A 27,704-nucleotide genomic window follows, 5' to 3' on the forward strand; every position below is an offset into this window, starting at 1 on the left:
GGTGATACCCCAACTGCACAAGACGGGATGGTTGAGTGAGGAAGGGAAGTAGGAAAGAGGGAGGAAGGAGGAGTGGTGGTAGAATGGGAGGAGGAAGGAGTGGTAAGTGGAAGAGGGTGGTGCGGGAGGGGGACACCGGGCACGTCCGTGAATGTTTTGTTTAGTTTTATTCTCTTTGGTTGATATTGTGATAAAATATTTATGTTTCTGTTTTTTAAATGAAAAATAATAAAAATTTATTTAAAAAAAGAAAAAAAAGAAAAAACCAAGATTGGCAAGAGAAATGGAGAAAACTATTGCAAGTTGCCCAAAATGGTAAAAAATGAGAACAAGTACAGTAGTGGCCAAAATTGTGGAAACCTTTTGGGAAAAGTGTACATTTGAGGTTTGATGGCTAATAACACCACTTTCTTTTGGAGTAGTACCATAAAATTATATATCAATAGAAAGATAATTTAATCAAGAATGTAATGTAATAACTTTTATGAAGGATTGCTATTAGAATAGCAGTTATAAAGAAGAAAAGTGAAACACAGAAAAAAACAAGATATACAAAAATTATCACGTCAGTTAATACTTAGTTGGGTAACCTTTAGCATGAATTATGGCCTTACAACATCTTCCCATGGAGTGAACCAAGTCCTTTAGTTCTGCAGCTGTTATAATGTGAAACCAAGATTGAATGATTGCTTCTATTAACTGGGTTTTATTGCTGGGTCACTTCTGACTAACAAGTTTCTTTAGTCGGCTCCATAGATTTTCAATTGAGTTAAGGTCTGAGCTATTCCCAAGCCATTCCAGCAGTAGAATATGATTATCTTGAAACCACTTTTTGCACACAGCAGCAACATGACATGGAGCTGAATCCTGTTGAAATATAAATGCTTCATTGTCTTGGAAAAGATCATGTGCGGAAGGCTTCAGTTTGGGCTCAAGCACCGTATTTTTCGCACCATAAGACGCACCTGACCATAAGACGCACATAGTTTTTAGACGAGGAAAACAAGAAAAAAAATATTCTATCTAAAATGAAGATAACACTGCATATATNTGTGTGTGTGTATATAAAATAAAGGTAAAAAGATATACTGTATGCAGAGTTATCTTCATTTTAGATGTCAAAAGGGTCTCTCTGTCTCTCTCTTCTCTTTCTCTTTCCTTTTTTCGTTCTTCTTTTTCTCTCTTTCCTCTCCCGCTTTATCTTTCTCTCTCTTTCCCTTTTTCCTCTTTTTCTCTTTCTGTCTCTTTCTCTTTCCCTTTCCTTTCTCTTTCCTCTCTCTTTCTCTTCTCTTTCCTCTTTTCTCTATCTTTTTTCTCTTTCCTCTCCCCCTTTCTTTCTCTTTCCTCTCTTTCCCTCTTTCCTCTCCCTTTCTCTCCCTCTTTCCTCTCCCCCCTTTCCTCTCCCTTTCTCTTTCTCTTTCCTCTTTCTCTCTTTCCTCTCTCTTCTTTCCTCTTTTTCTCTTTCTTTCCTCTTTTTCTCTCTTTCTTTCCTCTCCTTTTTCTCTTTCCTTTTTCTCTTTCCTCTAACTTTCTCTTTCTGTTTCTTTCTCTTTCCTTTCTTCCTCTTTCCTTTAACTTTCTCTCTCTTTCCTCTTTCTTCCTCTTTCCTTTTCTTTCCTCTTTTTCTCTCTTTCCTCTCCCCTTTCTTTCTTTCTTTCCTCTCTCTTTCCCTCTTTCCTCTTTTTCTCTCTTTCTCTGTCTCTTGATCTTTCCCTCTTTCCTCTTTCTCTTTCTACTTTCTCTTTCCCTCTTTCCTCTCTTTCTTTCCTTTTCTCTTTCCTCTTTTTCTCTCTTTCCTCTCCCCCTTTCTTTCTCTTTCTTTCCTCTCTTTCCCTCTTTCCTCTTTTTCTCTCTTTCTCTGTCTCTTTCTCTTTCCCTCTTTCCTCTCTCTTTCTGTTTCCTTTCTCTCTTTCCGCTTTCCTTTCTCTTTCCTCTCTTTCTCTTCTCTTTCCTCTCTCTCTTTTCTCAATCTTTTTTCTCTTTCTTCTCCCTCTTTCTTTCTCTCTTTCCTCTCCCCCCTTTCCTCTCCCTTTCTCTTTCTCTTTCCTCTCTTCTTTCCTCTTTTTCTCTCTTTCCTCTCCACTTTCTTTCTTTCTCTTTCTTTCCTATCTCTTTCCCTCTTTCCTCTCTTTTTCTCTCTTTCTCTGTCTCTTTCTGTTTCCCTATTTCCTATCTCTTTCTCTTTCCTCTCTTTCTCTTCCTTTCCTCTTTCTCTCCCTCCCTCTCCCTCCAGGTTAGGAGAGAGAGAGAATGAAAGGCAGATGGCGCCGAACGGGCAGGGAAGGGGAGGGGGAGCAGGACGGGAGGCAGCGCCTCCCGGCCGCCGTCCCCATCACCTCCTCAGCCGAACGGGCGGGCATGGGAAGCAGGACGGGAGGCAGCGCCTCCCGGCCGCCGTCCCCATCGCCTCCCCAGCCGAACGGGCGGGCATGGGGAGCAGGACAGGAGGCAGCAGCTGCCGCTCCCATCGCCTCCCCAGCCGAACGGGCGGGCATGGGGAGCAGGACGGGAGGCAGCAGCTGCCGCTCCCATCGCCTCCCCAGCCGAACGGGCGGGCATGGGGAGCAGGACGGGAGGCAGCGCCTCCCGGCCGCCGTCCCCATCGCCTCCTCAGCCGAACGGGCGGGCATGGGAAGCAGGACTGGAGGCAGCGCCTCCCGCCCCCATCGCCTCCCCAGCCGAACGGGCGGGGAGGGGGAGCAGGATGGGAGGGAGCAGCTGCCGCTCCCATCGCCTCCCCAGCCGAACGGGCGGGCATGGGGAGCAGGACGGGAGGCAGCAGCTGCCGCCCCCATCGCCTCCCCAGCTGAACGGGCGGGGAGGGGGAGCAGGACGGGAGGCAGCGCCTCCCGGCCGCCGTCCCCATCGCCTCCTCAGCCGAACGGGCGGGCATGGGGAGCAGGACGGGAGGCAGCAGCTGCCGCTCCCATCGCCTCCCCAGCCAAACGGGAGGGCATGGGAAGCAGGAAGGGAGGCAGCGCCTCCCGCCCGCCGCCCCCATAGGTTCCCCAGCCGAACGGGCGGGCATGGGGAGCAGGATGGGAGGCAGCAGCTGCCGCCCCCATCGCCTCCCCAGCTGAACGAGCGGGGAGGGGGAGCAGGACGGGAGGCAGCGCCTCCCGGCCGCCGTCCCCATCGCCTCAGCCGAACGGGCGGGCATGGGGAGCAGGACGGGAGGCAGCAGCTGCCGCTCCCATCGCCTCCCCAGCCAAACGGGAGGGCATGGGAAGCAGGAAGGGAGGCAGCGCCTCCCGCCCGCCGCCCCCATAGCTTCCCCAGCCGAACGGGCGGGCATGGGGAGCAGGATGGGAGGCGCCTCCCAGCCGCCGTCCCCATCGCCTCCTCAGCCGAACGGGCGGGCATGGGGAGCAGGACGGGAGGCAGCGCCTCCCGCCCCCCGCCCCCATCGCCTCCCCAGCCGAACGGGCGGGGAGGGGGAGCAGGACGGGAGGCAGTGACTCCCGCCCGCCGTCCCCATCGCCTCCTCAGCCGAATGGGCGAGCATGGGAAGGACGGGAGGCAGCAGCTGCCGTCCCCATCGCCTCCCAGCTGAACGGGCGGGGAGGGGGAGCAGGACGGGAGGCAGCAGCCACCGTCCCCATCGCCTCCTCAGCCGAACGAGCGGGCATGGGAAGCAGGACGGGAGGCAGCAGCTGCCGCCCCCATCGCCTCCCCAGCCGAACAGGCGGGCATGGGAAGCAGGACGGGAGGCAGTGCCTCCCGCCCCCATCGCCTCCTCAGCCGAACGGGCGGGCATGGGAAGCAGGACGGGAGGCAGCAGCTGCCGCCCCCATCGCCTCCCCAGCTGAACGGGTGGGGAGGGGGAGCAGGACGGGAGGCAGCGCCTCCCGGCCGCCGTCCCCATCGCCTCCTCAGCCGAACGGGCGGGCATGGGGAGCAGGACGGGAGGCAGCGCCTCCCGGCCACCGTCCCCATCACCTCATCAGCCGAACGGGCGGGCATGGGGAGCAGGACGGGAGGCAGCAGCTGCCGCTCCCATCGCCTCCCCAGGGGGCAGGTGCTGCCCCCATCGCCTCCCCAGGGGAGCAGGACAGGAGGCAGCGCCTCCCGCCCGCCATCGCCTCCCCAGCCGAACTGGTGGGGAGGGGGAGCAGGACGGGAGGCAGCAGCTCCCGGCCGCCGTCCCCATCGCCTCCTCAGACGAACGGGCGGGCATGGGGAGCAGGACGGGAGCCGCTGCCCTCGCCGCATCCTCAGCCGAACGGCCGGGGAAGGGGAGCAAGACGGGAGGTAGCGGCTCCGCCGGCGGCCACTGCAGCATCGTCAGGGTCCCTGCCCCCGGTCCGGCCGCTGCCCCTGCTGCATCCTCAGCCACTTCGCCGCCGAAAGAGGAGGGCTCCAAGGCCGGGTGCACGATGGGCGGCTGCGCTGGTAACGAGGAGTGCTGCCGCGGGGACAAGGGGTGGTCCAGACGAAGAAGCAAGCGGCTGGGAGACTGCGGCGGCGCCTACCTCCTGCGCCCATCAGCTGGCGCGGTGCGGTGGGAGGCCGCATTTGCTCCATAAGACGCACAGACATTTTCCCCCATCTTTTTTGGGGGGGAAAGTGCGTCTTATGGTGCGAAAAATACGGTATTTCGTTAATGTATTTTTGGCCATTTATATTCCCATTAATCACACAAATTCTGCCCACAGCTTTTGATGTCATACAACCCCAGATCATAACACTAACTGGATGTTTCACGGTACATGTAATGCAATCAGGAAGCAAATCTTCTCCGATTCTTCTCCTTACATATTTTATGCCATCACTACCAAACAGGAGGTTTTGGTCTCATCACTCCAAATAACACTGTCCCATTGTTCCTCTGTCCAGGTAACATGGGTTTTAGCCCAGCTGTCTTTTCAACCTTTGTTTGAGAGATAAAAGTGGCTTTTTTTGTGGAATTCTAGATTTTAGGCCAAATTCCTGCAGTCTGCGCCGAATAGTCCTTGCACTCAACTTCACATTGCATTGCGCCATTTCATCTTGTATACACCCAGATGATTTTCTTCTGTCACGTAGGCAGTCTCTTAATTCTTCTATCATCACTTGCTGTTGTGCACCTTTTCCTGCCTTTACCAGTGTGGTTTTGTAGTGACTGTGTCTCCTTATACCTCTTCAAAAACTTAGAAATGCCACCTTTGGTTAAGTTTCTACCAATTTTTCTTCTAATTTCTTTATAACTGTAGCCTTGTTCACTTAATAATACTATTTTACATCGCTTTCTGGGTGACTAGTCAACTCTTTGCATCATTACTTTAATTTTATTACGTTTTACAAGCTCACTAAATGAAAGAACACAAAAAACCCCAACCAACTAGATTGTGATCACATAACACACTGACAAATGTCCTCCTCTCAGCTTCAATACATATCAATAACTGAATCCTACTGTGATCTGATTGGCTCATTGCCAAAACAAGATGACACGTGATTGGCTCTCTAAATACTCATGCTCATTGGCTACAATCAGATGAAGGAAAGCTACCTGATATCAACCTAAGCAAGTTGTTCTTCCTTTTTCTGGTTATTTGGCTAGAGCGTTTCATAGAATTCAGATAATTGAACAAACTTTGTTGCATTATATTCTTGATTAAATTATCTTTCCATTGATATATAATTTTATGGTACTACTCCAAAAAAGTGGTGTTATTAGCCATCAAACCTCAAATGTACACTTTTCCCAAAATGTTTCCACAATTTTGGCCACTACTATAGATTATGCTGTGCACTTTAGTAGAATGTTTACTACAGGTGGGAAAATATTGGGTCAAATGATAAGAAATGCATATGTGGCAGAAAGTTAGCAGGTACTAGGTGACTTATTACCAGAAATAAATGTCTGTTGAAAGCAAAGGGCTGTGCATAAGAACAAAATTCTGCTCATTTGTTACATAGAAATGAAAAATGTGCATGTTAGAATTGGAGCAATGTGTTTTGGACTGGGTTCAAGAGGACTGGGTGCTGGACTTCCGGTGGCAGGCGCCTTCGCTGGACGCAGCTGTTTGCTGCTCCCGCCTGTTTCCGCGTAAAAGCCGTTCTGACAGCCTGCATCAGCTGTCAAACGGTTTGAAGAATAATGAAAAGCAATGTTGAATCAATTTGGTTATATAGGAGGATCAAATTTTAAAAAAATAAACAAGCACATGAAAGAAGAGAGAATAAGTTGAGAGAAAGGGAAGACCAGGAAAATAGTGGTTCGATGGAGATAGTAAGAGAGAAAAGTTTAAGAAAAAAATTATGTATGAAACAGTGCATGGATGAGGTAAAAACAAGGATAATTCACAAGGATACAAGCCTTCACACCTCATTTTGTACCACATACTTTCTTATTTTACTATGCTCTAATTAATTACTCAGCCCAAAAATGAAGAACGTGATCAGTATAATGGTGTTTATTTGTGAGAAACAATATCTGATGTACTAAATGTCTGTAACAACTTTAGCTATATTAAAGAGCTGAAGCTATTACCTATGTCCAAAAGCCTGCAAGTATTAATAAAACCAGACTGCTAATCATTGATGAATATTATCCATGTTACTTACCTTATCTACTGCTTTTCTAACTATCTCTTTATACTCTTCTTTAGAAATATCTTTATTTTGATAGAAAGGCTTGATAGCAAGTTTTACTTCTTGTGCAGCTTTTTCTTGAATTAATAACTTCTAGAAAAAATAAAGGGTGCATCTTATTTAGGAAAAGAGCGCATATACACATCAACATTTTTAAAGTGATTAATACCCACTTCAAATACGCATAAATGCTAATCTCCACAGTGTAATCCCTGACTATAAAGCACACATGCCCTTGTACTTTCTAAAATATAACATTAATATTAGAAGAGATATATGACAATCAACAAAAATATGTTACTCGGTGGGGAAATTTATTATGAATATTAGATTGTTCATGTCACCTCTAGCCATAAGTGGCTAAAAATTATTCAATAACTGACTGGAACAAAACATTTCTTCGTCTAAAGAAGGTTGTTAACATGCTATTGCCTGCACAGGTGCTGGTTCCAACATTTTAGTAAAACTTCTTTTACAGTACCGCCATCTTTTCCTCTTTTAAAAAAAACAAAACAAAAAACAAACAGCTAATATAGAAGAGTGGCTTGAGAACATAGTATCAAAGTAGATCTGATATGTATTTTTTGTATCAGGATACAAACTGTAAAATTCTTAAATCCAATGAAAAAATAACAGATTATAAAGATGACCGATGCAAACATTATTTTCAAGGCAATTTATCCCTATTTTTAATTATTCAAAATTATTCATGTTACTTTTTGCTTTGAACTTGCCTGGTCTTTTTTGGAACTATCTGCGCTGGCTTCCACTGTCACATTTATTTTTTTCCCCATCAATTTTACATCAGCATATGAGGATTTGATATTATTTGTTGATGCTGTGTTACCCGAACTCGGTCCTTGAATAGATTCCACAGTTACCAGAGCAGACAAGTGTGTTGTATTCACGCTGTTAACAACATGGGAAGTAGTTGGAGCAGCCTGTTTTAAAAAGTTAAGAGAATTTAGCGTCCAACTAGTTATATGCAGTACCATTGCACAGAATTCTAAACTGCAAATGAATTAAGGAGATGCCACTATCACCAATATGTATACGACTTGCAGAATATACAATTAATGGGTAGGGGAAAAACCCTTATATTATTCAAGTTGAAAAGAGCTCACAATGTGTTTGAAGGGTGATGCTCAGCAAGTTGTACAGTAAATAGTAGAGGATCCTTTTTATATTATTTCCCCATTTTTCTTATTCCAATCATTTCAGGAATTTTTAATGGTGGCTTAATTAATGGCCTTGTTTAGGGAGAAAATCAGTTATGCGTGAGAACCATTATGGACAGTTTTAAAGAAAGAAGAAATCCAATGATGAGGCTGATTCTTGATGTAATGGCAGCTAGTTGAACAGCTCATAAAACATCACAACAAGGCAATGTGATGAGCAGCAAATTTCATGAACATGGTTTTATACCCAGATCAGTTAATGAAGTTGGAAGAATGTTATTTTTTTGGCTTTAAAGTCTTAGAATCCTTGACACATCAGCATTATGGCAAACATCTAGACCCCTTTCCCAAGATGGCTTAGATAGTCCTCCTCCCAAAAATGTTTATGATGTGGCACAGTCAGCGCTGGCAAGCAGAAATAAGTTGTAGTGTAGGTCTGGGCAAATATCACCCCTTGACAACCTGTGGACTTCCACTCCCAGAATTCCTGAGTCAGCCTGCTGGCTCAGGAATTCTGGGAGTGGAAGTCCACAGGTTGTCAAGGGGCCATAGTTGCCCAGACCTGCCGTAGTGGGTTGCTGTAGAGCAAAACGTTTCAACCGGTGGTACGCATACCACCAGTAGTACTTTGGCACCTGGCACGTGACCGTCCTAGAGAAGTGGTAGCAGGGCAGAGAGGAATGAGCTGCCGCACAAGCCCGAAGGACAGACAGCTGGAGCTGCAGGTCTGTCGGGGCTCGGCAGAAGCCCAAGGATTAGCAACCGGGCTCCAGCTGATTGGTGCTTTCAGAAGCTGGAGGTGCCCTGAAGAGAAAAGGAGGAGGAAGGGGTGAGAAAGGAGAGGCTATAAAAGGAGGTTTTGGCGGGAAAGGGTCAGCGAGGGACTGCCCCGCCCTGCCCCTTGAGCATGCGAAGAGGAGGCGGCGAGTGCCCGGCTTCCCTGCTGACCACTGAGAAAGAAAAAAGGCAAGAGAAGTGCTTCCCTTTCCCCCAGGATGCCAGTGCTCGGGTGCTTGCCGCCTTTTCTGTGCATTCCCAGGGGGTGGGGCAGAGATGACAGGGGGGCTCTTGCTGGCTCCAGAGCTCCCTGTGGATGTAAGGTCGAGCGCATTCCAGCTTTGATGGCCCCCACCAGTAGATCAGCGCCACGCCCGCTTGCTGACCTAGCCTCACAGCCACCAGGCTTCCCTTTCACCAAGACCGCCCCACCTGCGTGGGATAGGTACGGTGGGTGGCAGCATAGCCACCGGCAGCGCTGGCAATCTCTCCCCCTCCCATCATCCCTTCCTGACCGCGGAGGAAGGAAATAGAAGCAGGGAAGGAAGGAAGGAAGGAAGGAAGGAAGGAAGGAAGGAAGGAAGGAAGGAAGGAAGGAAGGAAGGAGCTGGGAAGGGGACTGCCTTTTGAGCACTTCTCAGGTTTATTTTTTTTAGCTGCCCGAGGCTCCAGGCAGGAGACTTCCCATTCTGACCCCTCCCTCCATCGTTGCCTCTGCATGGCTCTCAGCTCACCTCACCTAGACCCTGCATGTGTTTGTGTTTGTGTGTGTGTGTGTGTGTGTGTGTGTGCATGCGCGTGAGGGGGGGTCTCACTCCTTGCAGCCCATGCTGTGACATTGGGGAGGAAAAGAATGGGAGGGATAAGAGAAGCTGTGATGGGAGATTCTTGCTGGGGGCGGGAACTGAGCGGGGCAGGGTGCAATGCGGTCGGCAGGACGTTGAGAAAAAGAAACAAGTACTCCAAAAAAACAGCTTTCATTAATTTGCAGCCTGCCATCGCAGAAGGTCTCTGTTGAGGGTGCGGGGCTGCAAGGGGTGAGACCTTTGCTCGCCCCCCCATGCGCGCGCACACACACACACACACACACAAACATGTGCGCAGGTCTGGGAGAAGTGAGCTGAGAGCCACACAGAGGCAACGACAGGGGGGAGGGGTCAAAATGTGAAGCCTATGCCCACCGCTGCCTGCCTGTTGCACCTCTGCCGGGAGCCTCTGACAGTTTAAAAAAAAAAGGAGAGGAAGGAAGGAAGGAAGGAAGGAAGGAGGGAGGGAGGGAGGGAGGAGAGGCAAATTGGTTGGAAATGCCCCAGTTTGAAGGAGAAAGCAATTTTGTGTGCTGTTTTGTCACAGACAGAACTTTGTTGGCAATCCAAGTTAACATTGGTATTCTTGAATTGTGAGCTCTTCGGAAAGTATCCCCTCCTTGTGTGTTGCTAACAGCCATTTCCAGTGGGAAAAACAGGACAAAGCAGAGTGGGGAAAAATATTTTCCTTTGCTATATTTCCAGTCTGAATTAGACCAAGGCAGGGTCTACAAGAGAGCCCTTTTAAGGATTATGTATTAATAGAAAAGCAACTAAGCTACCTCTGTTCCTAAACGCTAAAGCTGTTGCACATAAAAAACGGAGGAGCTCTGATCAACTATCACAGCCACCATTTTGACAGTTTTGCTATAATGTTATCTGTGTACGTCCCCATTAAATGCAAGCACGGGATAAATATGAGCCTGGTTTGTTCTCAATCTTTTAAGTGGACACAGACTACTAGCAAAAGTGCATTTCATCACAAGGCAAGGAGGCATCAAGAAAGGTTTCCCCTTTTGCACTTGAGCATCCAAGAAGGGACAGGAAAGGAGAAAGGGAAAGAAGAAAGACAAAGAAAAAAGAAAGAAAGAGGGGAAGAGAGCAATGAAGGAAAAGAAGGAAAGAGGGGAAGGAAGAAAAAGGAAAGGAAAATGAAGAGGGAGGGAGGGAGGGAAGGAAGATTATAATGAGAGGGAGGCAGGGTCTGAGGGAAGTCCTGCCATAGCACTTGGCTGTGACCAGCCCTGCTGCCCTTTTGCCATCCCCTTGTCCCCTCCTCCTGACTCTCCTGGTGGTCTCCATCCTATTGCTGAGGAGGCTTTGTTTACAAAGCCGGGTCTCCTCGCATGGAGTGGGATTGGGCCTCCCTCTGACCCACACATTTTGCCCTCCCACACATACCATGAGCAACCTGGCCAAGGAGAGCGAGCCAAGCAGCAGCAGCAGCCTCGAGAAGGTAAGCGCTGCCAGAGGCCCCCTTGAGGAAGGCTGGGCTGAGTTGGAAGTCAATGCCTTTTCTTTTTCCCTTCTCCATCTCACTTTTTTCCTTTTTTCTTTCACCTTTCGCTCGCAAAAGCCCCTCTCTCTCTCACAAACATTCTCCCAAAAAGCCTTTCCTCCGTCTGTCTCACATTTTCCCAGAAGGCCTTTCCTCCATCTTTCTCACACATTTCTCCCAGAAAGCCTTTCCTCCGTCTCTCTCACACATTCTCCCAGAAAGCCTTTCCTGTCTCTCTCTCTCACACATTTCTCCCAGAAAGCCTTCCCTCCGTCTGTCTCACACATTCTCCCAGAAAGCCTTTCCTCCGTCTCTCTCATATACTTCTCCCAGAAAGCTGGGCTCCAGCTGATTGGTGCTTCTGGGGGGCTCAGCGGAAGCACCAGGATCAGCGCCCGGCTCAAGCTGATTGGCGCTTCTTCGGGGCTCAGCAGAAACGTCAGGATCAGTGCTGGGCTCCAGCTGATCGGCGCTTCTTGGGGGCTGAGCAGAAGCGCCGATCAGCTCTAGCTGCGTGCACTGATCCTGGGGCTTCTGCCAAGCCCCCATAGCCCTGCAGAAGCATACGCTGATCCTGTGGCTCCTGCCCAGCTAGCTCACTTGCTCGTCCTTCCGAAAACACACCGCTCACTCGCCCTTCTGAAAATACGCCACTCGCTAGCTCACGTGCCCTTCCTCTGAAAACATGCTGCTCACTAAACAGGCCGCTCGCTCACATGCCCGCCCGAAAACAGGCCGCTCGCTAAACAGGCCGCTCGCTCACATACCCTTTGCCCGAAAACAGGCCGCTTGCTAAACAGGCCACTCGCTCACGCGCCCTTCCCCAAAAACATGCTGCTCGCTGAACAGGCCACTCGATCACTCACCCTTCCTCTGAAAACAGGCTGCTCGCTCTGTCTCTCCTCACTGCTTTGCTAAGAAAAGCCTCTTCTCTTCTTGCTCTTTCTCTCTCTCTCCTGCCAAAACCTGCCCCTTTTATACTTCTCTTCTCTCCGCCCTCTGTTGTGAGTACTTGCCAGCCACTAGACCCGGCAGTTGAGTCTGGGGAATCAGAGGAGGAGGAGGGGCCTGGAGAGCCATCAGAGTCAGAGGAAGACTCTGATAAGCCCCAGGATTTACAATCTGATGAAGAGCCTGGCCCTTCCAGTCGTGCTCAGGCTAAGACTCAGCTGTGTGGGGAAGCTGAGTCAGACTCTGAGGATTCACAGCTGGAAGACATTAGAGATGCTCACAAACACAGATTGGCAACAAGAGCAGAACAGAGGGAGGCAATGGGGAGACTCCAAGGGAGGAGGAGAAGGCATTGAGGGAGCCACGCCTTGGGGCTGCATAATAAAAAGGGAAGGTATGGGCGGTGCTAGTTGCTGAAGGCAACTGTTTGCAAAGGACTCAAGTTTCATGGAATCCTGTTTTGTTTGCCTTGCTTGTGAACAATTCTCCGTTTGAATCCTGTTTTGTTTGCCTTGCTTGTGAACACTTCTCTGTTTGAATCGTGTTTTGTTGGCCTTGGACAATTCTCCATTTACATCGTGTTTGCCTTTGCTTTTGGGATATTTTGCAGGTCTGTACCTACTAACTAATAAAAGGGGTTTGTTTTCCCTGCATTTCCAGCCTACTTGTTAAAAGAGGGGTTTGTCCTTGTGAATTAACAAGGACTCACATAGGCTGGGATAGAACACCCTCCTCCTCTTCTCTTCTGGGTGTGCCGGAAGCTCCATTACCATCTGGCCATGTGCACCAATCCTGGGGCTTCTGCCAAGCTCTGCAGCTCCAGCTGATCTCCTCCAGTCTGTGCAGTACCACTTTAGCTGATTCCCTCTCCCGCTACACTTGACTAGGGGTCGTGTACCACCTGCCAGGTGCTAAATTACCGACGGTGGTACGCGTACCACCAGTTGAAAAGCCCTGCGTGTAGAAAACCAGTCACAACAGTTTCTATATGGTTTTGGGTCAATCACATGCCTCAGCCCAATCTACCTCTCAGGTTTACTGCTATGCAGATAAAACAGATGCCTGCCACACTGCCTTGAATTCCTGAAGGCAAGTTGGGATTTTAACACATCGATTATAAGAACAATAACAAAATCACATACAACACCCAGCCTGGCATATCTCCTTTCCATGTCCATTCTTGAAAAGAAAATAGAACAATCTGGATAAAATCCAGCCTGCACTGGGACTCTCCCTATTCCCCGACCACAACTCTCAAACTCTCATAACAGAAGAGGAGACAACAGGTGAATGGATATTTTTCCTTATTGTGCCTCCAGGTCAAGACTTGATAATTGTTGAAAGGCCTATATATGTGACAAGATAGTATTGTCTTTTAATGTACAAGAATTAAATGTAAAAATGTTAATCCATTTTAGCAACTTCTTGAGAAATTATTCTGCAAATATCATGGCCAGGTTATCTCAAACAAATAGTTTATTCTACTGGTTCATTTATTTACTGCTTGGGTGCACATGTTCAGTACAAAAATTCTATGTGGCCAGTATGACCTGGTTTAACGTTGCCTTGCTTATTGTTTCAAGAAAACTTATCATTAAGGCCAATTCTCTCATTAGTCATAGGAGTCTGGGAATTAGTAAATATGGGAAAGAATAAAACCCAGTCTTTGGGCCAACCAGTACTGAATATTTTGCTCCTTGTGTTGGAAAACATGAGAGGAAGTACCTTGCAATTCAGAGGTTAATCTAGCCTCCTTAAGATCAAAATGATTTGATTGAATACACTGAAATTAAAGCTCCAATTAAAGTTCAGATATTCATCACTGAACCACATTTGCCACTATACTGAAGGTTTCCTACAGATTTTCTTCAGTCCAGAGATAGACTAGTTGCTTCCTTTATCAGCTGCCTAATAGCAGGGGTGTCAAACTGCCGGCCCGCGGGCCAGACGCATCACCAGGAAACCGCACCCACCCCATTGCCGGCAATGGAAAAAAAGCTCTGATATGTTGCGCGATGTCACATGTCGCGAGTTTGACATGTCTGCCTAATAGGCAATGTAAGCGCCAATGTTTGTTACACTGCCTGTTAGAGGAATAATACTTTTTTTGGGAAGAACTTGAAAGTTGCTCAAAGCTAGTCATGCTGCTTCAACTCAACAAAGTTTATGCTGCAGCTTCTTCTGCTCAAGATCCCTGAGCAAACTGGCCAAACAATGTATCTGAGGTTGGCTTTACAGTAAACCTGATGTTCAAGGGTTCCTATTTCTGGTAAGGACTTTCAAAAGTCACCACTCCTATCACTTTTGATAGAATCATCTCTCATCTGTAGGCTCTTTGGGCTATTAGCTTCAGAAAAGAGAGGAACATTCAATGCAGAGGCTGTAATTGGAATTCTGGCTATAGTACTAAAATTATTTAGGTGATCATCTAGCCTTGGAAGATAGCAAGTCAAGAGATCAGATTGGGTAATCTGTAGAATTTATGTGATTAGTTGCTTGTTTCCTCTTCTTTGGCAAATAGAACAGGCCTTTATGTTCCGACCTATAGACAGGACTTGTACGTTGTACCCTACAGGAGGTGTCTTTATTGAACAGAAACTCCAAATTGTCAGGGATATGCACCACGATTCAGACATCCTTCCTCCATATGTTGAATTGGATCAACATATAGGGATAATATATATACTCAAGGGCCAGCAAGGGGCTATGGTGGTTACCATCATATTTGTGCATACCATGGGTGCAAGAGACAGGCCAAATGGAATATATTGGCAATCAGCACCCTTACATTTGAATCTCAAGAACTTTGCTTGTTGGATGAACTGAAATGCAAAAAGTGGCCCAAAGATTAACTCCTCTAAGTTTAGTGAGACTAACATCCTTTTTCTGGATATGTTCCACAATGGATTTCAGGGTTTCCATCTGGAACTTTCAATTCTTAAATGTTCACTTGCTTCATATCAAAGATGGCACAACTATCTTTGTTCTTCTCAGGAAGAATGAAGAATACAGAGTATGAGCCTGAAAACTTTTCATATTGTGTGTTCATCTACATATTAAAGAAGCAATTTATGGCCTTCAATAATATTTGGTGCTTGGTTAGCTAGGAATGAAATGAATTTATCTTGGAGGAGCCATGTATCTGATGTAGTTCTGTGAATCATGTATTTGACATTATATGGATCCATAGGTTTTAACTTCAGGCTCAGAAACACCCGTTTTGGCTCCACAATAGGAAGATATACTAAAAATAATTGCTTATTAAAATACATCTCCAGAAATTGATGCCCATATGTATATGCAAACAAATCAACATATATACATATATATGTTTATCCAGAGCTCAAGTATCTTAGAATACAAGCAAATATTTTTCAATGAGCTTCCAAATGAATAAACTTGGCTATTCCTAATATAATCACCATATATACATACAAATATTTGGCATTAAAAACAGGGTACCTACTTCTACACGTATTAACAGTTTGGAGGTTTTTAAACAACTAGAATAGGTACCTGCAACTGCTGTCCATCAAGTTGGGAAGCAATGAATTTAACTTGCTGGGATGGAGGTGGTGGTGGCGGCGGTGGCGGTGGTCCCTGAGACACACTGGATGAAGCTGCTACCTGGACAAGAGGCAGTCCTGAATGAAGATGCATGGGCACTGGTGGAAGATTAAATGGATTGTGCTGAATGTTCATAATAGGAGTAGGAACACCCATTGTATACGGGAAGATACTCATTGGCTGATGCTGTGTGTTTACTGATGTCATTACATTTATCTGAGGTTGCAACACATTTACTGGTAGCTGAGAAGCATCACTTTGTTGGCTGGTTTGGTCTTTGAAGTTTGGATCTATCAGAGAAGAACAAACATTTTTAAAAAGTAGGTATACAAAACCATTATCCCTCCCCTCCCAAAAAGCAAAGCGGTGTCCATGAACAGAAACTTATATCTGATCTGTCTCTTTCACTCACACTCCCCACATACTATTAAAATTACTGCCAATATATCAAATGCTTTAGCACATTATGGTGAAATATTTTTCATGGCATTTATTGGAGATTCCACAACAAATCGCTTACTGGTAGTCGTCACTTAATAACCTCAATTGAGTTATTCTATCACCATGCATGGCAATCATTAAGTGAAATATCACATGATCATGACAAGCTTATAGTATCAGTTCCACTGTGATCATTAAGTGCATCACCCGTGATCATTAAGTGCAACATCATATGACCATGACTTCAATTTTACTGCTACTTTCTCCATTGACTTTGCTTGTTGGAAGTAGGCTATGAAGCTTGCAAATGATTACGTGACCATGGGGATGCTGCAAAGGTCATAACTTCAAGGATTGGTTGTACAGCTACTTTTTGAGCACTTTTGTAAGTCTGAATGGTTGCTACACAGGGCAGTCATTAACCAAGGACTACCTATATTAAGCTTCAATCAATAATTCAGATTCACTTTGCTTTGCTTTGCTTGGGACAAGTCCAGGATCGGTTAAAATCAGTGTCATTTAACCAAGATTCATTCAAATTTTATGCATATACTGCATAGCCTTATGCATTATGCATAGACTTATAATGCATAAGGCTATCAGGTTTTTTAAAGTTGGTATTTGAATATACATATTGAAACTCTAAGAATCAAAACTAGTTTGGGGCAGGAGGTTAGGCAGCTTAAAGACTCAACTGGAAATTAAGTATCTTAGGGACTTGACAGTTCCGTTGCATCACAAAAGATAATTAAATTTAAAAAAACCAGCTTTTACACCAAACATCAACAATGTATGTATATACTTACAAACAGGTGTTTGTAAAAATGGGACTTGGGGACTACATGTGGATTTCCACCCAGGAGTTAAGAGGCATAGGAGAAATAAGTACCTTGCTCAGATGCTACTTCTTCTTTTGCCCATATAGACTGTGGGCTTGAAGAATTTCTGCCTCTTCTTGAATAGTAATTCTGTACATCAGCTGGTAAAGTCTTTCTTACAGCCCAACTTGATGCAGATGTCCACCCAGATCTATCAGCAGGTGTATCAAAAGTGAAATCTTGTTCTGCTTTACGTTTGTATGGGTGATGTTCTGGAAATCTAGAAGTTTCATTGCCAGAGCTATTTGCATTCCTTGAGTGGGCTTTCCTATTTTGCCAGTGACTTTCAGTCTGCTCTCCATATGTGAAAGCACCCCTGCCACGGCTGCCTCTGCCACGATTTGAATTCCAACCTGATCCATAATTTCCACTCCGTGAAGCCCCTGAATCATTGTGCTTATTTTCTTCCCATTGTTGATTTTTAACATTCTCTCTTTCTCTATTCCTTGTTTCTGGAACTGAATTTATTCTTTCCAGCACCCAGTCTGGATAATCCTTTCTGTACTGATCAGAAGAACTCTGCATATCTGCCTCTTTATTTACACTATCTCTTTCACTTTTCATACAGTCTGTTTGTTTCTGCTGTTCATTTCTGTTATATCTATCACTTCCTCTGGGGCTTCTCCAATTATCATTCGTCCATCTTTCCTTCCATCGAGGTGGTGAATAGCCATCCCTCTCATTTCTAGGAAATGAAGGTCCTTTACTTCTTGGCCTAGATCTGGACCTGGACCGAGATCTTGATCGTGACTGTGACCATCTCCTCCTACTTCTCCCTCTTTCATTATCTCTTCGAAATTCATTTTTATCATTAACTCTGTCACTACTGGGAGACCTACATTTGTGCCACGGAGGCGATTCCTTAGCTCGCGTCCAAGAGGAACTTATTCCATCTTTGATAGAATCCTTTTTTGGAGAGTTGGTTGGAGAATCCCTTCCTTCTCTTAAATGATCTTTTTTGGGAGAACTTAGCAGTGACTGTTTTTTTTCTTTCAGGTTATCTGTTCTGGGAGAACTGGATGGAGATATTATAGGATCTCTTTTAGGAGATTTGGATAAAGATCTCTGATTTTCTTTGAAAATATCCCTTTTGGGAGATCGAGACGATCTACCTTCCCCCACAATTTCCCTGTTGGGAGATGGGGATTGAGATCTTTTCCCTTCTCGCTTGGACGGGGACCAAGTGGTTGATGGAGAATGAAACCGTGATCTTCTGGTTCGTGTCTTTTTATCTGTGAAACTTTCTTTTGCTTCTTTCTTATCAGGATTTGAAAATGATACAGAATGTTTACTATCATTTTGTAAGAAATTTGTTTTCTGCTCTATATTGTCATTTGCTAATGGATGGTCAAGCTGAGATGCATTCTGATCAATATTAAATAAGTTATATTCTATAGATACTATCTCACTGTCATCTTTATTAAACTGTTTAATATCTGCAATACATATTTTGGGTGATGTATTAGTTTCAGTATCATTTTCAAAAGATAGATTAAGTTTATTTTCTGAGGAAACATTTATTAATAAGTCAGTATTATTTAGATATTCATTGCTTACATATATATTTGGTTCTTTTTCTTCAATTTCAACATCTTCCACACCTAAAGAATGCAACGGTATTTCATTTGAGATATTATCTAGTGGCTCCTTGACTATTTCTTCTGTGAATTGAGTTATGGGTTTCTCCAGTATTCCATCTATTGCTGAATATTCTGGTTTTCTTAATTCATTTGTATGACAAGACACTGGTTTATTTGCTATTACTTCAGATTCTAGTTTTTCCTGTAATTCATTTCTAGTACCAGTCAATACTTTATCTGCTACTGCCATAGATTCTGTTTCTTCTAGCAATTCATGTCTAGAAACAGCTGAAATATCACCTACTATTAACATGCATTCTGTTTTCCCTAATTCTTTCTCTGGACTTTCTATTATTTGATGTGTTACTGCCAGAGATTCCAATTTTGCTGGCAATTCAATGGTGGGGATACTTAGTTCTGGAGACTGATGAGTAAATGTAATATTATCATCACACAATTGTTCTCCAGAAATATTTAAATGCTGATCTTGCTCAGCATTTTTATAATGTAACTTGTTTTCAGTTTCAGTATCAACTTTTTCTTCATATTTTTCAGTGTTTTCCTCTAGAGTGAGCAAACACTCCTCATCACAAGAACCAGCAGTTTTTTCTAAGACAAATGAAGGAGGATCTTGAACATAGGAACCAGTTTCTAAGACATCTAATGTATTCTGCCCTTCACAGCAGTGTTCCTTAGGTTCCTTCTTATATGCTACATAAGAGTTTTCTAAACCATTAGAAGACTCAGTGTCAACATCATTTTTGTGAGTAAGGTCAAAGGTGCTATTTTCACTGTCTGCTAAATTGCCTTTGTCTAATAGCAAGGTTATCTCTGTCTCATCAGGTTCATCAAAATCTATATCACTAGAAGTTTTTCCATAACGCCCAGAACTTCTTAGTTTCTTTTTAGCCAAAGGTTCCTGCTGTTTAACATTTCTTTTAGCTTTCCGTTTGGGGGTTAATTTCTCCAATTCTGTAAAAGAAACATTCACAAATGAGCTACCATCACCACTGGCCTCATATCCAGAGTTACTGGATTTTGGTGAGCTCTGAGACTGATATGAAGTTTCTGTTTTAATATTTCGGGCAGATCGTCTTCTGGGAGTAGTATCTGAAACCTTCCTTTTTGTTCCTCTTGTGCCAGTAGTACCGGAAGTCTGTTTTTTTTCTTCTCCTTCATGGACACATGTAACAACATGTCCTGATTTAGAAGATCCTAATATTTAAAATAAAAACTCTGTTGTGACAGGGTACAAACAATTATTATTTTAGAAATACCAAAAAATTATTCAGAGAACAGATTCAATTATTTTATCATTGCCGTAAGTTGGTTATTTTTTAGAAAAGTTATGTTACAGTTTAATGTACAGTCAACAAATTCACAGTTTAGCTGATGCTAACTCCTATCCTTTGAGCGCCTCTCATGTGTAGCAATAGCAATAGCCAGCATACACTGCTCCATACTACTTTATAGCTCTCTTTGAGCGGTTCAGTCAGTATATTGCCCCCAACAATCTGGGTCCTCATTTTACTGACCTCGGAAGGATGGAAGGCTGAGTCAACCTTGAGTAGGTCAGGATCGAATTGCTGGCAGTCAGCAGAATTAGCCTGAAATACTGCATTCTAACTGCTGCACCACCACAGTATAAATCAATCACAAATGTAATTGTATAGAAGGTCTGCACTCATTTAGTATAAAGCTATCTGAGCAGCTAATGCTAAGTACTTTGCCCACTTATGACAAAGTCTTGGACTGTGTTAGGAGTATTCCTAATATCTGAGAACAGCAAAAACCCACAACTTGCTCCCAGGAATTACATGATTCTTCAAATACATTGTATTCGATTCACTCAAGAATCTATCCATTTCTCCTTTTATCCTTGTGGAAATTCTCATTCTAGTTATTTGTTATACTTATCTTTTCAACTTCAATTTCAAAAGCTGTTTCTTTCATGCAGCCATTTATTCTCAAATCCCATGGAAAGAACCTCAAATATGTGAAAATACATTTATCTCTACCAATTTTGTACTAAATGTATGGTATAGTTGCAAATTGTTTTTATTCTTAAAAAGTAGAATATTGTTATCCTCTAGATTCAAAGCTGTACATTCTGTCCTATCTACTTAAGTTTTCATTCTTTTTTTTTTGAAACACATTTTATTGGTTTTTTAGTTCTTAAGACAAAGTACTCAGGACACACCGTGGTGTTGGGGTAATCAAACATTCAAAAATATAACCATATATAAATAACTCAACTCAATACAATCAATGTCCCCTCTCTATTTCCCTCAAATAGCATAATACATTTAAAATATTCCATTTCTAATTTATATTTCTATAACTGCTAAACCTGTTTTAAAACTTTGTAAATTTACAATTACCATAATCAAATTTAACTTTAAATCAACAAGTTATCAATTAAGGTATCCCTTCAAAATATATTCTAATTCTTAATCTCTCACATCCCTCATTTTTTCACAAGTCTCATTTTTTTCTTCTTCCACTACACAATAGATATCCTAATTAAAATAAAATATTAATCTACCCTATACATATATAATCCATCCATCAATCAATCTCTTTAAGGTAACAAAATAATATTAAGCTTTAAATCGTTTCAGTTCATTAAGCAAATTTCAAATTTCATCCAATTGATTATCATGCCTTATCACATCTATATTATCATACAAAAACATCATCCACTAATTTAAAACATTCAATTAATTATTGAAACAATCCAGATCTAAAAAACCACCATTTTTCCATTCCAATACATAATAATTTTCATCAAAATAAACCTATTATTCCACCAATTACATTCTTAATCTATTTTAAGATATCTGTTCTAATAATCACCCCCCTATTTTTTCCTAATTTCTAAGTCTGAATCTTAATCCTTAAAACAGTCCATAAATCAACAGTGCCTTTTAATCCATTACACATAATTTTAATTTTCTCTTTTCAGTCTTATTCTGGCCTTCTTTCTATGCCAGGCAGGTTTCCATAACCAAGCTTCCCTTTCAACCGATAGATCTCTCTTTATTGCTTGCAGTGCCCTTTGGAACGATAGGAATCCCATCCTCTGGATTAGGCCTCTGTTTCTCTCATCCTTAAAGCTTCGTTGCTTTAAAGTTTCAAGTCTTAATCTTTGGTTCTTCTGATCCTCAAAGCTATAAATGGCATGTTTATAAGGTAAAATCTCTTTTATCTCAGTTGTTTCCTCTTCTAGTAAGTTTTGATTTGTAGAATGGTCAGATATAGTCTGGAGATCAGTTTGAAGGTTTGAAGTGGAACTTCTGGTTCTTAATTCTGTAGTAAACTCTTTCATTGTAGCGCATATTTCTGCAGTAGCCTCATAAATCTTTTCCAATATAAGTTTACAGTTTAATTGTAACTGAGATTTCTCCATGTTGATAGTAATTGAAGAGAGTCTCTTTTTTCCTTTTTTGTGGAGGCTGTATTTTTTGTGGAGGCTGTATTTAAGTTAAGCAGTATCCACCCCCACAATTCCCACTGCTACATCAGTTTATCTTTTTTCTTCAAAAATAATTTGAAGGTCAAATCTATTCCATCTCCAAAGAATAACCAGAGGTTGAAATATTAGGTTTTCACCACTAGATGTCCTCAATAGATTAAAAAAATCTTTTCCAGACACCATTTTCCCCTTTTTTTCTATCTTTTAAAATACGATGTGAAAAAAGAAATAATCTTCCAGCATAAAATAATAGTATAGCTCTTAAAAAAGAGTTTTTTCTGTACCCCAAAACAGATGAAAATAAAATATAGTCTCTAAAGTTTTATTCTATTCTTTTGTTCAACGCCTTTCTTCCCGAACATATAGAAGCTGCTTTTTCAAGACAGAGAAATAGTTCCAACAAAACTCTTACAGGCAAAAAAAAAATAAAAGCAAAATAGAGTGAAGAGAGGAGCCAAGAAAAAGTCTCACCCGGGTTCACCACGGTAGTTCTCAATGCTTAGATGTTCTTTGACTTGCAGTTTGGAGCAGCTGGGTGATCGGCCATTTTATTGGCCGATCTTCCTTCTCCGTCGGCCCTCAGAGATGGCTCGGACAGCTGGAGGAGCCACCGCTCCTCCGCAGCCAAGCGAAGCCTTGACAGAAGTCGCACCCTCCAGGGTGACTTTCGACCCACATAAGGGTCTACCGGCGGAGGGAAAACTAGCCGACGAGGAGACGAATCTCTTCGTGTGACTAGGGACGCCGCAATCCGGAACTGGAAGTACTTAAGTTTTCGTTCTAATAAAGACTTATCCAGTTTTTCATATTAAAATGTTCACACACATGCAAAATCATTTAAACTATTTTTAAATACAAAATATACCATTACAACATACTGCCGAAACATTTTTATAATTCTGAAGCACAGCTATTAGGTGAAGGTGATTTAATTTTTACAATAAAACTTTCTTTATATAAACTAAATAAAACTTACAAAAATAATTTACCAAAGTTTTCCAAAGGTGAAGTACTTATTGAAAAAATTGTTTCTAGAACAAGACAAGTTGCTATTTCTGCTTCAGAAGATATGGAAGAAATTCTGTAAAAAATGAATCCACAAAAAAACAAGCATTACATGAAGGGGAAAAAAATCTTTAAAGCTTTGCTATGTAGTCAAATTTTTTGCTGGTTTCAAATACTTTGGTATCTGTAAACACATAAGATTTGGGAAACACTTTCCCCAAATTAAGAAACCCCTATATTTTATATTCTGAAAAATTATGCATTGTTTAGCAATCACCATCTAATCTCCAAAATACCTCTTAACATTGAGTTTATGAAATGTCCTTAAAAACTAGCACTATGTAAATAGAATTCAATTCATGTAATTTCCTCTTGCTTCGGTTCTGAGTAATTTGCTATTTGCTATATGGTTGTAAACCAAAAAGAAAACAAAACAGCACAGACCTCATTCAGAGGATGAAAAGAAAAATGAAAAGGAACAAAAACAGTGTGTACATATATGGAAGAAAAGCATATATAATTCTTGCTTCTTTTGAAATTAAAAAATGTTTGTTTCTTCTGAAATTAGTCATAATTAATGTTAACCACGGCTGGGTTTTTTTGGGGGGGGGGAATGAATCAAACTTAATCAAAACCAAATTCCTAAAGCACTCAGTTAAGAATGGGAGAAACCCAAATATTACAGATGGTATAGATTTATTACTAACTCAAACATTTTTAATAAGAAGTTTCTAACCAGGTATAAATTTTACCTTGCCACTCTTGCTAATACAGAACAAGACAGTTCCAATTCTCTTCTCTTGTGTCTGATAACTGCATCAATTTTGTTGATCTCTATACTGGAATAATTGGAAACATTTGAAAATAATTCAAATTATAATTCAAATAATTTAAAATAATTACAGGCACTTCATTTTAATACCACATATCAAAATTCAAGAGGACCTATAGTATTACTTTGTCAATAATCTCAAACAATATATTGAGAGCATTATATCTACCAACCATATACAAAAGTAACACTAAGGTAGAGATTCTCAAACTTTCCTAGTTCACAATATTTTAAGTGCCTCAGTATTTTTTCATGGCCCTCCTAGGGGTTCCCAACTGTGTGCTAGGGCAGCAAATGAACCATTCTACTTATTAAATACTAAAATAACATGCACTGCTGTTGGATATTCACTGGGGGCCTGGCTTTGCACAGTTTGGAAACCAGGGCACTAAGGTTCAGTGTACATAAGGGCATGTCATCCTTATGTCCACTGAACCTTTCAATTTAAAAAATAAAATATCAAAAATACAGATAGTTCTTGTTTAGGAACTGCATGTTCAGCAACTATTCAAAGGTGCTAAATGAGAAAACTTATGGCTGGTTCTTGAAATTGCAGCCAATTTGGGCTTTTGATAACTGCCTCTAAATATGACAGTCCTGCAATCACATGATCACAATTTGCAATCTTCTATGCCAGCTTTCAACAATTAAACAATTAAAATCAATGGGGAAGCAAACAGTAATCATGTGCGTGATTTGCTTAACTAGAACTGCTGCTGTAAGTTGGTGCTTTTTCACTTTATAACCATGTCTGTTAGTGATGGAGTTGCCAGTCTCAATTACAGTTGTTAATTGAGGATTACCTGTATTCATTGAGGATTACCTGTATCATACACTTAAAAGTTTGCAGATGAACTTTATATAAAATTAAATTTTGTAACAAATTTGCAATTTTATCTTTTAAATAATACCTTCACTTTTTTCAGATTCTCACTTCATTAAAAAAGGTTAGAATGTACAAGTTAAATATTCTGGTTTAGAATACTTATTTTCTAAGTTTAAAAGACAATGTTGGGCAATTCATGTAACTGTTTATTATAAGTTTAATGTCCTTCTTCTGACTCTTTTGGAAGAATCTGGCCAGGCACTAATGAAGAGAGAATATTTCATTTCTTCATATGATTAAAAGGAATGTTATATTTTTTCCTCTCTAGTTACATATGCCCTTCCATCATTAGCTGTGTCCACTTTTCCTAATCATGCCCACTTTTGCATGCTGTGTAAGACTAAATACATCTTACAGCCAAAAATTGGCTATTACCCCTAATCGAGAATATGCAATGACTTCTTCCTTTTTATATCTTATAGCTTCTTACTGACTGGTTCTGTCTACTAAAATCCCATTATGGCTTCACAAGTCTATATTTACAGACAGTTCTCACTTAACAACCACATCTGGACTGGCAACTTCATTGCTAAACAATGTGGTTGTTAAGTGAAACATTATGTGATTGCACCTAATCACCCAATGTCAGTTCTTCTGCAGCTATTAAGTGAATCATCTGTGGTCTTAAGCACATCACATGACCACAACCTGTGACTTCCCACTGGTTTTCCCACTGACTTTGATTGATGGAAGTTAGCTGTGAAGGTTGCAAGTGGTGATCAGTCACCTGAAAATGCTGCAAACGTGCACCAGTTGCCAAGCACCCAAATCATGTACTCTAATATTAAAGTCCACATACCAAGTTTATTTTTCTAATCCAACAGAATGTTAGACAGCAAGCAGGATAATTATCTAAAGACTGAACAGAATAAATCTGACAGGGAGACAGGGAGAATTGTCTGGCAAAAGAAAAACTGAACCTGAAAATAGGCCAGGTCAGAAACTGTGTGTGGGGGGGTGGGAGGGAGCACAAACTGAACACATTTTCCCAATGGAATTGGGCAGTGATCTGGAATGTTTCTAACTAAATTCCCTTTCTACTTGTTCTCGTGATCCAAAGAGGAATTATTAAGGGTTGGAAAGAATTCCAGAAACCACAATTTTTTTATGTTGTTTGCTTTCTAATTACCTCTCTACGATAACATATGGCAGTTTGGGAGGAAAGCTAGTAACACAATTTCTCCAAAAAAGCAAAAAAACAACAACAAAAAACTATACTAGTATTTACAATACTATAAAATTCTGGATAAAAAATAGATTTATACTGACCTTTCATTTTGATAATTAGGAGATACATCAGAGAAACTACTATTAGAAGAAAATTTATTATACCAGTTACTTTTGAAGAATCTGTTCAAGCAGGTCTGTCTTTTAGGCTATAAAATAAAGTTATTTATATTGGACATCCACCATAGTTTTTTTCCTCAAAATCTAAAATACATACACACAAATCTTTCCAACTTGAGATGAAAAATATTTTCTTTATAATGTACTCATGAAAGTGTATTTGTTTAGAAATTGCTCTAATCAAACCAATCTGAGTGGCACACAATTCCCCAAATCTGCACCTTTGTTTAAAAACAAGCACAGATAAATAATCAACAATTGAACTAAAAATCATAAATCCAAATTCACCATAGATAAAAACCAGAAACTGAACTATCAAAACCAAAATAACAACTCATCATGCAGAGGAAGAATTGCAATAACCTCTTGTCAAGGGTTAATAGAATAACCAAAAACCAGGAAGGAGGCGGCCATTCAAACATCAAAGGAAAGGAACAGTAACTGAAAAGGCATACTTCTGTATCCCCTTATGGGTGACAACAATTCAAGTAACATGAAGAGAAATTGTCTTATAAGATCATGTTGGGCAATCAGATATTCAGAAAATGCTGCAGGTCCTGACTTCAAAAGGTATTAAAAAACACAACTAAATCTTGCTCATCAGCTTCATGCAGATATTAAACAGGAGTAAAACCATCCAGACGCTATTGTTCTCCATATATAGACAATTCCCAACATACTCTACCTGCATGAGAGAGCACACATTTTGCACCCTATCCTATACATTTGGTCTGCAAGTGCTACTTGGAAATTCAAGGAGCTGAAACATACTTTATAATTTAGTTAGGCCATTTCAATTAGTATGGATTGGATATAAAAAACTATCACACCACACTGATGATGAATAGTGATCACAGATATAGGTATTTTTAAATGTACTAAAACCCATGATAGTTTGAATTCTTCAGTTGCTTTAAATCTTGGTTACATGTATACACATCTCATTTCATGAATGTTAGTTTAATCTTCTCTTAAAGCTCTGATTATTTCAGAATTTGAGTTACCGGTATATTTCTGAAATATTATTTATCTTTTTGTCACTAAGCATCTGCATAGATCTAACTTTTTTTAATTATTAATTTTATAGATTATTAACATTATCAGGAAGATGCTGTGGCCTATACAATAACTACACGCAAGCTACAGATAAGATCTGGATTTAACTATCCCTTTCACTAACCAAAAAGCCCTCTCAAGGTAAAATGGCATGGACCTTGCTGAATGGCTTGGACTGTGAGTTCAAGATGCTGCTTTAAGTTGATTTTTGTAGATTTCATTTCTTTCTTCATCACTGTCAAACTGTATGTCAGAATTATCCTGATCTTCTGTAATATATGTTCATCTAGATCTCAAGTTACCAAAGAAAAAGATTTCACTGAACTTATGGGGCTTATTTCTGACTATGCATAAAACTGCAATATTATCAAATAATAGTTTTTTAATGACAGAATGATACATGACATTGGTTGTTGAACTGCCAGTTATTAAGTTAATGATTAGACATTATCAGCACCAGAAGTTCTACAGCACTCAAACCTTCCAAAACAACTAACTTTAGGCCTCAGATTAAGCAAACAGAATCAATAGAGAGAAGAGTGTGTCAATCACATCTAGGCTCTGGGCCACAAAAAGTTTTGTTAATTGATAACAAGTATCTTGAAGTGCAGTCAGAAACATGTTGGTGTCAGTGCAGTTCCTGCAGCAATGGTATTATCTAGAAGTATTTTCAGTAAGTATATGGACTATGCTCTTTGCAGCATTTGAAGCTTCTGAGTGGCCTCCACTCAGTGGTCTCCATGGGCTTGCCGATATCAAGCAAATTACACAAATCCATAAGGAAGATATGAAGGATATGTGTGATCACTTTTAGTGTTTCCTGTTCCACATAATAGCATAATTGGTGCACC

At 41.8% G+C, this 27,704-nt stretch overlaps 1 protein-coding gene across 1 annotated transcript in view; it reads right to left on the reverse strand.

Annotated features, from left to right (window-relative positions):
* The window catches only part of SCAF11 (SR-related CTD associated factor 11), a 96,012-nt gene that overhangs the window by 30,536 nt on the left and 37,772 nt on the right, over positions 1-27,704 (reverse strand). The window contains exons 8-14 of the mRNA XM_015816903.2: positions 25,720-25,826; positions 23,485-23,571; positions 22,717-22,808; positions 16,684-19,467; positions 15,303-15,643; positions 7,311-7,517; positions 6,550-6,669 (exon numbers count right to left, since the gene is read on the reverse strand). Coding sequence (XP_015672389.1) covers positions 6,550-6,669; positions 7,311-7,517; positions 15,303-15,643; positions 16,684-19,467; positions 22,717-22,808; positions 23,485-23,571; positions 25,720-25,826 — 3,738 coding nt within the window. The remainder of the gene's footprint in view (positions 1-6,549; positions 6,670-7,310; positions 7,518-15,302; positions 15,644-16,683; positions 19,468-22,716; positions 22,809-23,484; positions 23,572-25,719; positions 25,827-27,704) is intronic.

The sequence above is a fragment of the Protobothrops mucrosquamatus genome, unplaced genomic scaffold (genome assembly GCF_001527695.2).
Source record: "Protobothrops mucrosquamatus isolate PMUCROS unplaced genomic scaffold, P.Mucros_1.0 scaffold526, whole genome shotgun sequence".
NCBI classification, from domain to species: Eukaryota; Metazoa; Chordata; class Lepidosauria; order Squamata; family Viperidae; genus Protobothrops; species Protobothrops mucrosquamatus.